Source organism: Triticum urartu, chromosome 5 (assembly GCF_003073215.2).
Source record: "Triticum urartu cultivar G1812 chromosome 5, Tu2.1, whole genome shotgun sequence".
In the NCBI taxonomy this organism is placed as follows: Eukaryota; Viridiplantae; Streptophyta; class Magnoliopsida; order Poales; family Poaceae; genus Triticum; species Triticum urartu.
In genome coordinates this window covers 526,789,225-526,805,918 of record NC_053026.1, presented here as the reverse complement: position 1 = coordinate 526,805,918, position 16,694 = coordinate 526,789,225, and the positions used below count along the sequence as shown (strand labels likewise).

At 47.0% G+C, this 16,694-nt stretch overlaps 2 protein-coding genes across 3 annotated transcripts; one reads left to right on the top strand and one right to left on the bottom strand.

Moving 5' to 3' along the window:
- Nucleotides 1-433: 433 nt before the first annotated feature.
- Nucleotides 434-4,698, top strand: LOC125510378 (nicotinate-nucleotide pyrophosphorylase [carboxylating], chloroplastic). 2 transcript variants are annotated; one of them, XM_048675531.1, is made up of 9 exons: nucleotides 436-859; nucleotides 1,696-1,829; nucleotides 1,947-2,010; nucleotides 2,114-2,196; nucleotides 2,303-2,386; nucleotides 2,492-2,644; nucleotides 2,736-2,912; nucleotides 3,977-4,044; nucleotides 4,131-4,698. In XM_048675531.1, exons 1-9 carry the CDS (start codon nucleotides 613-615, stop codon nucleotides 4,225-4,227), a joined length of 1,107 nt encoding a protein of 368 aa, XP_048531488.1. In that variant the 5' UTR covers nucleotides 436-612; the 3' UTR covers nucleotides 4,228-4,698. The 2 variants fall into 2 exon arrangements, with proteins under 2 accessions (XP_048531489.1, XP_048531488.1); XM_048675532.1 differs by lacking the exons at nucleotides 3,977-4,044; nucleotides 4,131-4,698 and adding an exon at nucleotides 3,899-3,928 and having other exon boundaries at nucleotides 434-859.
- Nucleotides 4,699-6,628: 1,930 nt separating this feature from the next.
- LOC125510379 lies at nucleotides 6,629-8,235 on the bottom strand. Its single transcript, XM_048675533.1, has one exon. The coding sequence runs from the start codon at nucleotides 7,975-7,977 to the stop codon at nucleotides 7,156-7,158; it is 822 nt and encodes a 273-aa protein (XP_048531490.1). The 5' UTR covers nucleotides 7,978-8,235; the 3' UTR covers nucleotides 6,629-7,155.
- Between the last annotated feature and the right edge of the window lie 8,459 nt (nucleotides 8,236-16,694).

Here is a 16,694-nt window from a genome sequence, read left to right as displayed (position 1 = left end):
AGAAATTTAGTACATGTATGGGCAAACATGTTAGCTAATATGAGTTCATTTTCATTTTTTAAATGTTGCTCGTGTATATTAATTAATTAATAGGTCCTCCCAAAAATATTAATTAATAGGTAATTAGTCTTTTGAGATAATAATAATAAATTAGTATTTTATAGGGGCAATAGTTTATTTAGGGGTTAGGAAATAGGTAGGAAAATAGTTATTTTTTCATTCTACCTGTGAAGCCGCGTGATGCATCAGTTTTTTTTTTCAGAAAAGCATGATGCATCAGCTGAACGTCTGGGCTAGTTAGGATAGACTTTCGGGCAGGAGGTAAGCCTTTCTTCTTTTTTTTTGCGTTCGGAGGTAAGCCTTTCTGGCCCATATCAATGTGCACGCTGGTGGTGCGTAAGAACTAAGAAGGCACGGCACTCTGCCGTGCCCAGCGGCACGGTAGAGGAGCCGGTTCCTGCACCACCGGTGTGTCGTCTGGTTCAACGCAAAGCCGCACCGCACCACACCCCGCGCCGCGGACGCACAGGAAAAAGGCAGCTCCCTTCCGCCGCTGGCACGCGCCCCAACCTCCACCCAGCCGCCCCTTCCCCGCCTGGCCGCCTACTGCGCATGTCGCCCGCGACTCCCACCGCCGCCGCGCCCATCCGCCAGCACCTCCCCTCCTCCTCCTCCTCGTCCGGCAACCCGCGCCCCAGCGCCTGCCTGCGCCTGCCCGCTCGCCCCCGCGCCGCCCCCTCGGCCTCCATGTCCGCCGAGGCGCGCCCGGCGCCGTCGCCCGTGCCCCCGCCGGCGCACCCCACCTACGACCTCAGCGCCGTCATCGCCCTCGCCCTCTCCGAGGACGCCGGCGACCGAGGTAACGTGCCCGCATCGCTCCACTCCTGTGCTAGCCTCCTGTTCGTCCCTTCCGAGTTCCAATTTGCCAATTGTGCTCAGCACGAGTGCTCATGTCCCGCATCGTTGAGCGAAAGCGTCTGCTCGAATTTTTCTTCATGTGTGCTGCCTCTTTGGGCTCGAATTGCCCGTTAGTGCTCCGTGATCGACAGCTTAAGCTAGCCCTGTAGTTCCAGGTGCTGACTCACTATCAGTTGAAATTGTGCAGTGACAGGGCTCTGATGTGCCCTTGCCGTTTTAAGAGTTAGTCCGAAACTGCAGTCGATCCGCTGACCCTAAGATTGGTTGATTGCGACAGGAGGCCACATTTTAGTTATCCAATTTGCTGCTGCAACCAGGATTCAGAGGTCAGGTGTCTAGCTAGCTAACTTGTTAGTTGTTACTGTTGGCTTGTTGTTGTACATGAGAAAAAAGGTCATTGATGATGGAAGAATGAGGACATTGAATGGATCAGATCAATTTGTATCCACTTATATGTGATGTTCACTCTCCAGCAAGCAGTACCAGACACTACGTTTCCTTGCTTTCATCCCAAGTCTGTGTTTTCAGCCAGTCGTGTCAGGTGCTTTCTTGGTAATCAACCTACTCGTGACCATTGGTTCTCGCTCAAACGGTGACCTATTAGCTAAAGAAGTGGAGATAACTGGATAAGCTCCAGTTGGGTCATTTCTTGACAAGTTGCTATGCAAGTTGGGTTTTGTTCTATTCTGATTCTGAAACTTTTTCCCGCTTTTGAATGGTCATACATGTGTCATCTTTCACTGTGATAATGTTCTAACTGTCTGTCAACACCTTTAGGGGATGTGTCATGTTTGGCTACGATACCAACCGATGTGAAAGCTGAAGCCACTTTTATTGGTAAGGAGGATGGTGTCATTGCAGGCATAAGCCTGGCTGAGATGATTTTTAACCAAGTTGATCCGTCGTTGAAGGTATGTCTATCACATCGGTTTCTCCATTTTCTGTTTTTGCAGATATGGTTATTGAGGTATCATATGTGATATTGACTATGGGTCTGTACCTGTTGTTCCTTCTTGGACATTTTCCAGGTTGAATGGTTTGAGGCTGATGGAAATTATGTGCATAAGGGATTGCAGTTTGGCAAAGTATATGGTAAAATGCCTTGAATTTGCCATATTCAGCAGCACTTAACAGTATGATGTTGTGTCAACTCCGTCTTAATATTCTCTCCCCCATTTTTATTCTTTATATTAAGGGTGTGCTCAGAGTATCATTGTTGCTGAGAGGGTTGTGCTAAATTTCATGCAAAGAATGAGTGGAATCGCTACAATGACGAAGGTGATAGGTGCTATTTTATTGTAGCTTATATATGGTATCCCTTCTCTGTCATAATTTGCTTCTATGTTGCTCATATGAGAATGTCGTTGTTCCTACTTCCATTCAGGCCATGGCTGATGCTGCTCGTCCTGCATGCATATTGGAAACAAGAAAAACTGCTCCAGGTTTACGCCTGGTTGACAAGTGGGCAGTAAGCATACCTTTTTCATGTGGCCATTCATCACTTTTAGTTCTTTGCCCTTCGTTGTGATGCAGTTTTGCTCATGCTCGATATACATGATATACATGTATGTAGGTACTAATTGGTGGTGGGAAGAATCACAGGCTTGGATTATTTGATATGGTTATGATAAAAGATAATCATATTTCTGTTGCCGGGGGCATTACAAATGCAATGACATCTGTTGATCAGTTCTTGGAGAAGGAAAATCTTGCAGTTCCTGTTGAGGTATTATGGTTGTGGTTGCATATGCCATCTAAATAAATTTTCCCTGTGACTTACCATGCATGTATTCACATTTGTATATCCTATGAATCAGGTTGAGACAAGGACACTCGAGGAAGTTAGAGATTTATTGAAGTATACTGATGAGAACAAGACTTCATTAACTCGTATAATGTTGGATAATATGGTCGTCCCTCTTCCGAATGGGGATCTAGATGTATCAATGCTCAAAGATGCAGTTCAGTTGATAAATGGAAGATTTGAGACCGAGGTATGAAGTTCAACTTTTGAGAGCAAAATTCCATCATGTTCCCCTGCAGTGGCGGAGCTTCAAATAAATTGTTGGGCGGGACAAAAAGAACACAAAAATATTCAAATTCTGGATCATTGGCATTAATCAGTATATCTTCTCTTCTTATTTGTTACAAGATCAAGTGAGAATATATAAACAAAAGAAGTTATGCCAAAATTTACTACTCCCTTCGATCCAAATTAATTGAAGTTTTACATCGTATAGAGGCCGCGTCAATTAATTCTGATCGGAGAGAGTATATGATATAATTTGCCAGGCATTACAATTTTGACTGGCCTTGCACATAGCTACCTATACTACCATCTGTAATCTGTAAACAAGTGAGTGAATTATTTATGCTAGCATATTGGCAATAAGTGAAATTTAGGGGAAGATAATTTGGGAATGATTCAAAGAAATTATATGTGCAGCTTGTAGTGATTCAGGGAAATTGGAGAGATTGAGTCTTGAGATAGGATAGGATCAAATTAAAGAAGTAGCTCATTTTGGGGTGTTGCCTTAGTTGCCTTAGTGACCACATGGACTCATGGGTTGGCCGACTCCGAATCGCCCTGCTGCTGTGTGCGGTGGGCCAGTGGACGACAGCTGATGTGTTGTCGCAGTCCCCATGGCCGGTGGGTGGCGGCCTGCGGTTGCTGCGTGATGGCGGGCGGTGGCTGCTGAGTCGTCGAGTGCTGCGTTTCCACGTGGTGTGAGGCGTGAGCTCCTGGGCCATGGGTTGCATCCTTTCCAGCGGTGTGGGTTGGGAGGTCTGAGCCTAGGTATCAATTTATTTTTTCCAAAGCTGGGTGGGCCACGGCCCAGGTCGGCCCTAACGTAGCTCCGCCAGTGTTCCTCTGTCCCTTTTTTTAGTAAAGGGTATCTTTTCAACGTGACTATCTTGGTATTGCTTTGTTGTCGCCTGCTAGTATGCCCTAATTCTGATAGACTCCTAGCTGTAGCAGATGAGTTACAAATAGGCTGTATATGACGCGAGTTGTGCTGGATGTTGAGCGTTTTCTTTTCCTTTTTCTCAACTGCAGGCATCTGGAAATGTGACGATGGATACGGTGAAGAAAATCGGAGAAACTGGAGTTACATACATTTCAAGGCATGAATACACCTTTCTTAATCTCTTAACGGACAGCTCCTTAATTCTCATTTTCGTGGTTCTGACTGTTTGTCGGTCCGTTGCAGTGGAGCGTTGACGCATTCCGTGAAGGCGCTCGACATATCTCTCAAGATAGACACCGAGCTGGCTCTTCAAGTTGGAAGGCGCACAAATCGTGCCTGACAACGCAAGCAGAGTCCCACCTGTGTAATAACTTGACCTCCCGTTCTCCTGTACTTGTACAACGCAGCTCTTTGCAGCGGACAAGATGTTCCTCTGCCTGGCGTGGCTGGCTTGTCGGTTCACATTCGACAGCAGGCTCGTCACCGCGCTGTGATTTTTCTAACTAATATAGCAAAGGATGTTCGGACCAACATCACAGTTACTACAGTGTACAATGCAACAACAATAATAATAAGCCTGAATGCCCAGCTTGGAAGCTGATACAACAAAAGGAGCTCTCAGTCGTTGCCAGACATTTAAACCGTTGACTAGGCAGGTGGAAATTGTTGCTAAATGGCGTTGAAGAAGTTGTATGTGACACTACAAAACACTTGTTTATCAGGAATGGGGAACAGAGCAAAAATGTCTCCCTGTTACCTTTACTAAACCACCCTCTGGGTAGCGAAATAACACCAGGGTCAAGTTTGTACTTTTTCATCTGTTAAGGTGGTGTTTTTAGGTTTTGCATGGAGGTGAATTGGTCGAGTTCTCCAAAAATATAAGTCTGCGGATGTGTTTTTACGGGTTTGCTAGTAAACTCTTAGTCCACAACGGAGTGCAGTCGATCTGACTAAATGCACCACTTTTTTCAAGCCTTGAAAACAAACAGTATGATTTTTCGACTACATGAACATACCTTTTATGACACGCCGAATGTCTTGGATGTCTACATGTAAACAAAATTGTAAAACAGTCGGAGAATTAGCATGAGTTTTTTGTTTCCTTGCAGAGTTGTGCGTGTGAGACGATGGTCAGTGTTTGGTTGAGAAGCCGCATCCGTGTGACGTGGCGTATTCTAAAGAGGGCGCAGTGCGTGGGGCCTACTACTCGGCTGTTTGGCCCATTCGCCTCTGCTGCAACGTCACTGACGGCGAGTTCATCGGATGGGCTGGAACCAAACCAAGGCGGCGTCGACAGACAGACGGCGTGTTTATTAGCTGCCCCGCCGTGTGCGGTGTGCCGTCGTCGGTCGCCAGGATCGCCGTCTTCACAGGGCAATATATATGTGGCAGGTCCGCTCCACCCCCTCCCGGTCCTCCTGCCTACGCTGCCACGGCAAAAAGAGAAAGAAAAAAAGGATTCGCAGATAATAATAAGCTGCAAAGGAGGAGGAGAATACGAATATTCCATTCGTCTGTTTTTGTTTTGCCTTTAACTAACTGAAGTGAAAGAAAATTCCAGCCGGAGCAAGGCTCCCTCGCTCCTGCATCGCCGAGAGCTCCTCCATCTTCCCCGTACCACGCACGCTATCCGCCAGGATGCTGCTAATATTCTCTCGTCACGTCCGCGATGCCCTGCGCCAGGGGTGCCAAAGTTGGAGCAAGTACTTGGGCGAAGCCCGGCTTCTGATTCCCCTCCTATCCTCGGAGGAACGCACCACCCAACCCACGAGGCCCCGAGGCTACTCCACGCAACACGGCACGCATCTACGGGGGCGCGGCTCGGCCGGCAAACTGCTACCCGCCCCACGCGCGCATGCATTGCACTGACTAGTGACTAGATGCTCTTGTTGCGTAGAGGGATCTCCGACGGGAAGCGATTGCTGCTCCTCTTCTCTTTTTAATTAATTATTAATGATTGATTCAGGTGGACAGGGGAGGCCCATTGTTTTAAAACATAAGACTGTTTTTTTTTCCTCCTTCTTAGAGTTGACCGCGCCGAATTTATTTGTAGGTGCAGTTTGGGCTTTCCGTGTGCATGCAAAGTGTGAGCCTACCAGAGTTTTGGTTCAGAAGCCGGATCAGTATGACGTGTTGGGAAACGAAGAGATTTCTATCCCAAAAGGGTACCTGGTGGGCGCAGCGCTTTGCGCTTTGCAGCCTACTGTTTTGTCCACTCGCTACGTCACTCACGGCGAGCTCAATCAAATCCACTCAAATGAACGTACCACCGGTCAGACCGTCCTCCGCTGCTACCCGGATGATAAAAAACATTAATAAGCCGAGAAGAAGAAAAAAGCTCCTGGATAGCCCAGAGCTCTCTCGCCCGGCAGCACCTTCTCCACACAAGATGCCAAGATTCTGTCGCCACGTCGCCATTGCCAATGCCCAACCACTCGCCTCCCTCCCGGTCGGTCATCCTCTTCCTCGGACCCGCCCCACCACCACCACCACCGCCGCCCAGTTCGGAATGGTTAACCGGACCTGCATGCCTGACCAACCGAGCCGAGCCGCAATTCAACACGCCGTCACCACCCCCACCCCCCGCATCCACAGGAGCGAGTCCCACTGGTCACGCCACGTCTCGCCAAAATCGCACGCCAGCACAGCAAAAACTAAATAAAATAAAATTAAAACAGCACTAGTATAAAACTCCCACGGCTGCTGGATCCATCGTCCATGGGTCTCGCCGCCGCTGCCTGTCCCCTGCCAATGGCAAGCATTTGGTGAGCATGGATGCGCACAGAATGGTACAGAATGCGGAATGCAATAATGGAACAACATGTTCAGAATCACAACAAATGCTGCTACTACTGACTAATAACTGGAGTTGCCGAGTTTGGCAGGCACTGGATGGATCTAGAGGAACGCTGGCCCCGCGTCGTCTTCGTCTTCCTCGCCGGTGCCCGCCATTGACGCCGGTTAACCGCTAGTACATCTACATGAAAACATTGGTTTGGTTGACTCCTTCCTAATGCTGCTACGACTACATGATGGGCATGGACTGGGGATCTGGCTACCTGATGACACAACCACAGATCGGACTGCTATGGGGATTCAAGGAGGGAAGGAAGAGTAATAACTGGCTCTAGGATGCTATTTGAACTGCTGATGCTGATGCTGCTGGCTACTCTTCATTCACATCTGTCTGTCTGTTGACACCTGCACAGGGGGGAGGAGGAAGGGACGGTGAACTATGTACAGGGCACGGTGCGGGCGGCCGGCCACGTCAGAGTACCATGGCGTCCTCGGTGGCCGCCTCGTCGGTTTCGGCGGGGGAAGGCAGGGCGGCGTCCACGACGCAGCCGTCGCGGTGGCGGTCGCGGCAGAGGGACTCCACGGCGACAAGGCGGCGGCGGAGGTCGGCCATGTCGCGCTCCACCAGGAAGAGCCGCGCGCGGAGGGTCAGGTTCTCCTCCTCCAGCCGGGCCGCGCGGGCGTCATCGTCCTCGTCGTCATCGCCGGCGGGCGCGGCGGGGAGCTGCACCATCTCGAAGCGGCTGAGGTCGTGGTCGAGGCGGCGCTCCACCTCCACGTGCTCCTCCACGTCGCTCTCGCCGGAGCCCGAGTCGGCGCCGTCGCCGTCGCCGGCGTCGGGGCCGGCGGCCTGGGGGCGGAGGCGGATGAGGCCCTTCATGGAGCCGTACCCGTCGACGCCCCACGCCTCCTTGGCCATCTCCACCAGCACCTCCCGCGCCGGCGACAGCCGCGGCGTCGGCAGCACGGCGGGCGTCACGGGGCACGGCGACACCAGCGACGCCACGCCACCCGCCCGCTTGGCCCGGATCAGGTACGACGTCGTGTTGCGCGGCGCCGCCGACCCGCCCCACCTCCCCTGCGCCTGGGCCGCGGCCTTGCGCTGCTTCCACCCGGGCTGCTGCCGCGCCGCCCGCTTCCACGCGGGCCTCGCCGGCTTGAACCCCGCCGGCGGCGCCTCCGCCACCGCCACCGCCACCGGCGGGAGCTGCTGCTGCTGCTGCTGCGCCAGCGCCGCCGCCCACACCTGGTACGGCGCCGGCACGGGAGGCCGCATCATCATCTCGCCGTTCATCGCCGGATTAGGACCAAAGCAAACCAAAAACCGACCAGATCCGAAACCCTAACACCCACTACCCACCGCGATTAGCCCCCCAAAATGGGATCCAAACGCCTCGTCCCTCCCAAATCCGATTCCGTTCGCCGCGCGTTTAAGGATGAGATTAAGTTTAGCGAGTTCGTTTGATCCAAATTTGGGGAGGGGAGGGGTGGGGGGAGGTTGGAGATGAGGAGAAAGGACAGGACAGAGAGACGGCGTAGGCAGGGCCGGGGGGAGGGGGCCGGGGGCATATAAAGGGGGGGGGGGGGCGCGGGTCGGACGGCCGGATCCGCGGCCCTGAGGCGCGGGCGGCCTGGATCGCGCGCGCGGTTGCGTGTCGTGTCTTGGACGGACGGCAGGGGCTGTGCCGCCGCGAGACGCATCCATCCATCCATCCTCGCGGCTTTGGTTGGGGCACACTTCAAAGCAAAACCGCAAGATATGTGCGGTTTGGTTCCTCGTCGCTTAGAAAAAGGGCGCCTACGGTTATGTTTTTTTTTTTTGCTTTGCTTTGTGTTTGGTTGTCATCTTTTCTTCTTATTCTTTTAGTTCTGTGTTGTTTACGTTTTTGCATTTGTCTTGTACTCCTTCCGTCCGGAAATACTTGACATTAAAATGGATGAAAATGGATGCATCTACAACTAAAATACATCTAGATACATCCATTTCAATGACAAGTATTTCCGGACGGAGGGAGTAGTATTTTGCGACATTCTTTTGGGGTGTTGTTTGTAAGACTGTATTTATGGGTGATCAGTGATGCTTATGTTTCTTCGTTGGTCCCAACCTTTCTCTGATGGTCGAGTCAGATCGCAAAAGCACATGGCGTTTATATATCGTGATACGTGAATCCGGTGATTGAGACAAGAGGTTTGTTCTCTAAGAGAAGAAACATTAGCTTAGTTAAAATTAGTAGGGATGTGAACGTAGCTAGTCTTGCCCTTACATGCATGGGTCATTTTGTAACGGTAAACTTCTTGTTGGCTTCTAGTCCCTGCCGAAGACCATTCATCTAACTCGTCAAAAGGGTTACTGGCAAGCGTTTCATAGGTTTCTGTATCAATATCATCTGCCTTGTAATCGTAAGCTTGAGTAACAAGACAATCCATGCTGCAAAAAGGTCCCTACATAGTAAATGATATAACTACATAATACAACGATGAGTGTCAAACTAGGAATGTTTGAAGCAAGTTGCTAATGTGTGCTAGCTGCTAGGGTTATCATGTCTTGAGATGGCGTCACGCCTTGTCAACTAGTGAGTGCAAGAGGGGAATGCCTTGGACATTGGCCTATCTTTGATCCGTGGAAGCTTGCAAAATTCATTGCATGGAACACGTGATATGTGGTCCGACAAGTCCCAGCCTTCCTCACCTAATCCAGTTTTGTCCTTTCATTCGAACTAGGATATACTCGCTCTTCCATTACTTTCACGCAACAAAAATACAAAGCCTTGAAGAAAAGTAAAATGAATCTAGTTTACCTATAGCAAAGAGGAAATATGGAGACTTGGAAAGATTAGGATCACGCTAAGATTCGATCTCGGTTGGTAGTAGCAATGAGGATCATGGAGATGCAAAAAATATTAAGGTCATGAATGGGAGCATGTCGCCTTTTGTTGCGCAAGGGGGGTTGTGAGAAGAATGAGCAATGCATTTCATTTATTTGACTCATCAGGAAAAAAATTAATTGGCAAGTGTTTACTATGTTTTATAGCACAACCATTGTTGATCATCATCAAGTGTATGACAAAGAATAATTTTTTAACTCAAGAAATTCCTTAATTCGTAGCACTTTAATATTCGTTGTAGTAAGATGTGTACTAAGACCATTCAACTTGCAAGGGTTTCTGAATTAATATATAATATTTCTTGTCGCATGTACCCAAAGTAACTGAGGCTATTATTAGCAATAATGCTAGTTGCCTAAAGAATGTAACGAGGAATATCACTTGCGCACATGTACATAAAGTTGTGCCAATCCACTAATCCCTAGAGTTATTATTGCATTAGTTGGCATTGTGTCATACCTGGTAAACTAATATATGTCTGGGAGCTTTGGCTTTGGCCTAGCTAGAATCTGTGGGAGCTCCTAGAAGGCATTTACAAAACTTATGTGCAATGGAGACATATGAGGGCTATAAACAAACAAATAATTGTCGGCATTTACCACTTTCAAGGGAGTTGCGAGGAGAGTCATGTCTCTTATACCTTCTCCAGCATGTGTGTGCTCCCACAAGACGCGCCTTGCCTTTACCTTTCATTAAGTACTTGGGCACTTCAAAGTAAACTCGAAAATAGGTTCAAGCAAACTACAAAAAAAAGTGTTCTACTTTTGTTGTATGTAGTTTACAGTATGTGAATCGAGATGCATCTGGATGAGAGTTTGGCTTTCTTTTTGGCAAAAGCTGGATCTCGTTGTTGTTTTGTTTGTGATTGTACTTCTAGTCCTCTATTTTCGTTCAGCATTTGGGCGCTTCAAAGCAAACCTGCAAGATTGGTGTGGTTTTGGTTTTTTGCTTTATTTGCTTTGTGATTTTTTTCTTTGTTTATGGTTATTACTTGCAGCGTTTTGTTTTTAATGTTGTGTAAGTATTTGTCTATCTTGTGTGGTGACATTCTATTAGTGATAAGTAGTGATGGCTAACTGTTGAGTCATAGGAGTGGACCTTGCTCCCTTCTTCAAAACTAGAATGTCGTTGCTAAATAGCATTTGTACTATTCACCAAAAAATGTCACTAGTGTTGACTAAGTTCTGTAGCACATATCATAGTCGTTTCCGAATATTTGCCATCTTGAATATTTTTTATTTCATTTTCTAGATATGTCTTTCTATATGAAAATTGGTTAGTTACGATGTACGATGATCCATCTTAAACATCCATCTCTGAATGGTTAAAGTGCCCAACTCATAATTGGTAAATTTGCGGGTTCAATTTCTGCTAGATGCACACGAACGGGGATATTCCATAAGTCTATTGGAACTGGCTCTCTATCTACGGATCTCATCCATCATCCAAACATAACGAATTGGTATGGTAGGTTGTCTGTTGCATACATTCTTGGCAAGCCTCACGTAGAATAGTTGTATGCCAAAAATTGCAGTTTCATAGGAGAAATGCATAAAACTTCCCTTCTATTTTCTATATGTCCATATTTTCTATATCGCCATATTCAGTGTTCATGGGTTCATTAATCATTTGTACTTTAATGATAAGATTATTATGTAGATGGGAAATATTATCTGTACCACATGTCTTTGGAGTAGTTGAAGCTATTATACTAACTATCAAAAGAATGCAACGGCGAATGCAAAATAGGCACGTGCAAATTGTGTTGTAAATAAATGTCCCCTGGCAGCCAAGGTTAGACATGGTGTCACGCCTTGTCAACTAAATGCAAAGATGGGAAAGCCATGGGCTTTGGCTTAGCTTGGATGTGTCGAATCTCATAAAAGGCACATGTGGGAACTTGTGATACTTTGATGAGCCCCAACCTCCCTCGCTTGACCTACTTTCTTCTTTCTTTCGGGCAAGGTATCCCCCCTTGACATTACAACCACGAAACGGGGATACTTGTTTGCATGTAGTAGCAAGGAAAGAGGGAGATACAAAAACATTATGATCATGAAATAACCCTCGATACAATCTAGGACAAGTCGCAAATCATGGATTAATAAGTTTTATGACAGAAATATCCATTAAACTCATGAAATATTGTGATAAAAGTTTCCTTTTTAGTGTTCACAAATTAATTAATCATTTGTTATTGTAAGATGTGTAATAAGACGAGAAGAAACCTGCGTATTAAGAAATAATATCTCTTGTTGACAGGTCCCTCGAGTAAATGAAGATGTTATTAGTAACAATGCTAGCTACCAAAAGAACGTAATGAAGAATGTCAAATGCACACATGTAAATCAAGTTCGGAAAAACTACTAAGCGCCATGGTTTTCACTACATTAATTGGCATGTCATCGGGCCTTGTCAACTGCATTCATATAGGGGGAAGCCTTGGCGTTTTTCCTAGCTTGGATTTGTGGGAGCCCATAAAAGGCTCTACATGGAACTTGCGAGGGGAGGGGGGAGATGGTTACAAACAGGGAAATCCTTGACATCGATAATATACACTTTGATGATTCCCAACCTCTGATGGTCTAGTTTGATGTTTTTATTCCCTTTTTCATTATTATCTAAACTCAAATACAAAGTACCTAAGAAAGTAACAAGGTATCTAGTTTGACATTGTCTTCATGGTTACTCAGATGGATAAGTACATGGAGAAACCTTTAGTTAGAGCCGAAATGATCCTTGGCCCCCTCTTTAAAACCAGAGCTTTGTTGTTAAATAACATTTGCTTGACTCATCAACAAGAAAGTAGTATGCCAAGTTTTTGATATGTACTTCATAGTTAGTGAAAGGACATGCGGTGCCCCCATGTGTGGTTTTGGTAATTGATGAAATTCTCTATGGACTAATGGTTGCATTGAGTTATATTTGAAGGATTTGTCCATAGGCACTTCTTGAAGTCCATGTGTTGGTTTCAAGGAGTTTATGTGTTGACCAAGGTGCTATTAAGAAATTATCCAAAGATTGGTCATGTGAGAGTTGATCTTATTGCAAGCATGTCTTGAAGAAGAAGATTGTGTGATCATTAATGCTTACCTTCAAGGCATCATTGATACGTCCATTTTGCATCATGCTTTTATATCGATATTTATTGCATTGTGGGCTGTTATTACACATTATGTCACAATACTTACGCCTATTCTCTCTTATTTTACAAGGTTTACATAAAGAGGGAGAATGCCGGCAGCTGGGATTCTGGGCTGGAAAAGGAGCAAATATTAGAGACATATTCTGCACAGCTCTAAAAGTCCTGAAACTTCACGGAAGATGTTTTCAGAATATATGAAAAATACTCAGTGGAAGAAGTTCACCAGGGGGGCCACACCCTGCCCACGAGGGTGGGGGCCGCGCCCTACCCCCCTGGGTGCCCCCCTACCTCGTGGGCCCCCTGGTGGCCCTCCGATGACCATCTTCTGCTATATGAAGTCTTTCGATGGGAAAAAAATCAGAAGCCATCTTCTCGGACGAAACTCCACTGCCACGAGGCGGAACCTTGGCGGAACCAATCTAGGGCTCTGGCAGAGCTGTTCTGCCGGGGAAACTTCCCTCCGGGAGGGGGAAATCATCGCCATCGTCATCACCGACGCTCCTCTCATCGGGAGAGGGCAATGTCCATCAACATCTTCACCAGCACCATCTCCTCTCAAAACTCTAGTTCATCTCTTGTATCCAATTCTTATCTCCAAGTCCGGGATTGGTACCTGTGGGTTGCTAGTAGTGTTAATTACTCCTTGTAGTTGATGCTAGTTGGTTTATCTGGTGGAAGATCATATGTTCAGATCCTATATGCATATTAATACCCCTCTGATTATGAACATGAATATGCTTTTTGAGTAGTTACGTTTGTTCCTGAGGACATGGGAGAAGTCTTGCTATTAGTAGTCATGTGAATTTGGTATTTGTTCGATATTTTGATGAGATGTATGTTGTCATCCCTCTAGTGGTGTCATGTGAACGTCGACTACATGACACTTCACCATTATTTGGGCCTAGAGGAAGGCATTGGGGAGTAATAAGTAGATGATGGGTTGCTAGAGTGACAGAAGCTTAAGCCCTAGTTTATGCGTTGCTTCGTAAGGGGCTGATTTGGATCCATATGTTTCATGCTATGGTTAGGTTTACCTTAATACTTTTGTTGTAGTTGCGGATGCTTGCAATAGAGGTTAATCATAGGTGGGATGCTTGTCCAAGTAAGGACAACACCCAAGAACCGGTCCACCCACGTACCAAATTATCGAAGTACCAAACGTGAATCATATGAACGTGATGAAAACTAGCTTGACGATATTCCCATGTGTCCTCGGGAGCGCTTTTCTCTATATAAGAGTTTGTCCAGGCTTGTCCTTTGCTACAAAAAGGATTGGGCCACCTTGCTGCACTTTATTTACTTTTGTTACTTGTTGCTCGTTACAAATTATCTTATCACAAAACTATTTGTTACCATTTATTTCAGTACTTGCAGAGAATACCTTGCTGGAAACCGCTTATAATTTCCTTCTGCTCCTCGTTGGGTTCAACACTCTTACTTATCGAAAGGACTACGATAGATCCCCTATACTTGTGGGTCATCAATCATCCAAATGAAGAGAGTTGGAAAGGTTCAAGGTTGATCAAGACTAAGTCAAGAGTGAATCAAGTTGATCAAATCACAAATCGTAGAAGATGTACCAAGAGGGATCAAGTGATCCCACGGTATGGTAAGCATTGACCATTATGCTTTGTGTACTAACCCAAAGTCTTCGTGAGAGTTCTTTGCGGGGTTAGGTTGCGGTGTGCACATTCAAGTGATGCATCACGAAGAGATCAAGTGCTTGAAGATTGCCATCCATTGTGGTGACAATGGACTTTTGAAGATGTGTCGAGAAGTGGCTCACCCATAATGGAGTATGGGGGAGCAATCTACTAGTCTTCACCGAGCCAACGCAATCAAGAAAGGTGGTCCTACTTGAGGAAGTCAAGATCGTCTACATCTAGCTCAAGTGGACTATGTGCAAGGCAAAGGTTTGGCCTTGATAGGTTCTCTATTTTACCGGTATCATGGTGGTAGTTTGGAGACCGGGTTATAGGATCGTTTGTCGTACTATCAAGGGGGGCTCTCAAGTGAGTAGCTTGATCGTATCATTTGTAGAGAGCTCAAACCATTGCATGCTTGCATCATCTTTCTTGGTTCTTGTTTGTTTTTCTCCTTGTGAGATTTGGAGCTTATGGTCATCTTCTTGACAAGCTCGAGTTCATCGAAAACTGAGTTCACATGTTTTTTCTATTGCATTTTCGGTGTTGGAGGTTTTACCAGTCTTATTCGAGGAAGGGTTCTCACCATTTTCTTATGGGCCTTTTCTAATTTGCTTCTTATTGTTATTTCTATCAAGATTGTGTTAGCCCTTGTCGCTAGCTTTCCAACAAACTTGGTTTCGTTGAATTCGGAGTCCGTTTGCAGAAGTTGTGTCAGTTTTGGTGTCCTTAAGAAGGCTGCAGCGGTACTACCGCCCATGGGAGCGGTACTACCGTGGCTACTTCCTCTCCAGACCAAAAACTCGTCATAAGTCCAGCGGTGGTAGGCACGAATGTAATTTTTTAGTACCGCTCGCAAGCAGTAGTACCGCTACCCTTAGCGGTAGTACCGCGACCCCTAGCGGTAGTACCGTGAGGACGAGCGGTAGTACCACTCTGTGCGGGCTGTGAGCATAACGGTTGGATTTTCCCCACCTTTAAAAGGGGGTCTTCTTACCCAATGAACCTTATGCTTTAAGCTCATATTCTTCCCCCATTGTTGACCTTCTTCGAGCTTGCTATCTCTCAATCCCTCCATGGATTCTTGCTAGTTTTTTTTTGGGGGGGGGAGAGGAGATCTAGATCCACATTTCCACCAATCACTTTCTCCTCTACGTGAGGGGAACCCCTTGGATCTAGATCTTGGAGTTCTTGGTGTTCTCCTTCTTGTTCTTCCTCTCATTTTCTTCCCTAGCATTAGTTGCTTTGGTGGGATTTGGGAGAGAAGGACTTGGGCACTCCGTGTGCCCTTGCCATTGCATTTGGTGCATCGGTTTGAGTTATCCACGGTGATACGTGGAAGTTACAAGTTGAGAAGCTTATTACTCTTGGGTGCTTGGTACCCTTGAGCTTGTTCCTCTTGGGTTCTTGGGAGCCCTAGACGGTTGGTGGTGTTCGGAGCTCAATCATTGTGGTGTAAAGCTCAGGGCAAGCGTCGGGGTCTCCAATTAGGTTGTGGAGATCGCCCCGAGGAATTTGACGGGTACCGGTGACTGCCCCCAAGGGTTGACAAAGTGTATGGGTTCGGTGACCGCCCCCAAGGGTAGCCATTTTGTATGGGTTTGGTGACTACCCTCAAGGGTCCCTTAGTGGAATCACGGCATCTTGCATTGTGCGAGGGCATGATGAGATTACGGTGGCCCTAGTGGCTTCTTGGGGAGCATTGTGTCTCCACACCGCTCCAAACGGAGATTAGCATCCACAAGGGTGTGAACTTTGGGATACATCATCGTCTCCGCGTGCCTCGGTTATCTACCCGAGCCCTTTACTTATGCACTTTAATTTGTGATAGCCATATTGTTTCTTGTGATATATCTTGCTACCACTTTGTTGTTTATCTTGCTTAGCATAAGTTGTTGGTGCACATAGGTGAGCCTAGTTATTGTAGGTTTTGTGCTTCACAAACTAACCGCTAGGTTTATTCCACATTTTTTCAAGCCTAAACCGTAATTATTTTAAAGCGCCTATTCACCCCCTCTAGGCAACATCCTCATTCTTTCAGTTAGCTATATGGGTCCCTTGCACAATCTTTCTTGGCCCCCCTCCCACGTATATAAAGGGGGAAGGAGAGGTGGCTGGCCCAAGGGGGTGCGCCAAGGGGGGAGTCCTACTTGGACTCTCGGTCCAAGTAGGATTCGGCCCCTTCCTTTCCTTTCCGGAGAAGGGGGGGGGGAAGGGGAAAGAGGTGGATGAGAAGAAAGAAAGGGTGGCCGCCCCCCCAACCCTAGTCCAATTCGGTTTGGGCTTGGGGGGTGCCTCCACCTGGATGCCGCCTCCTCTCTCCACTAGGGCCCATGAA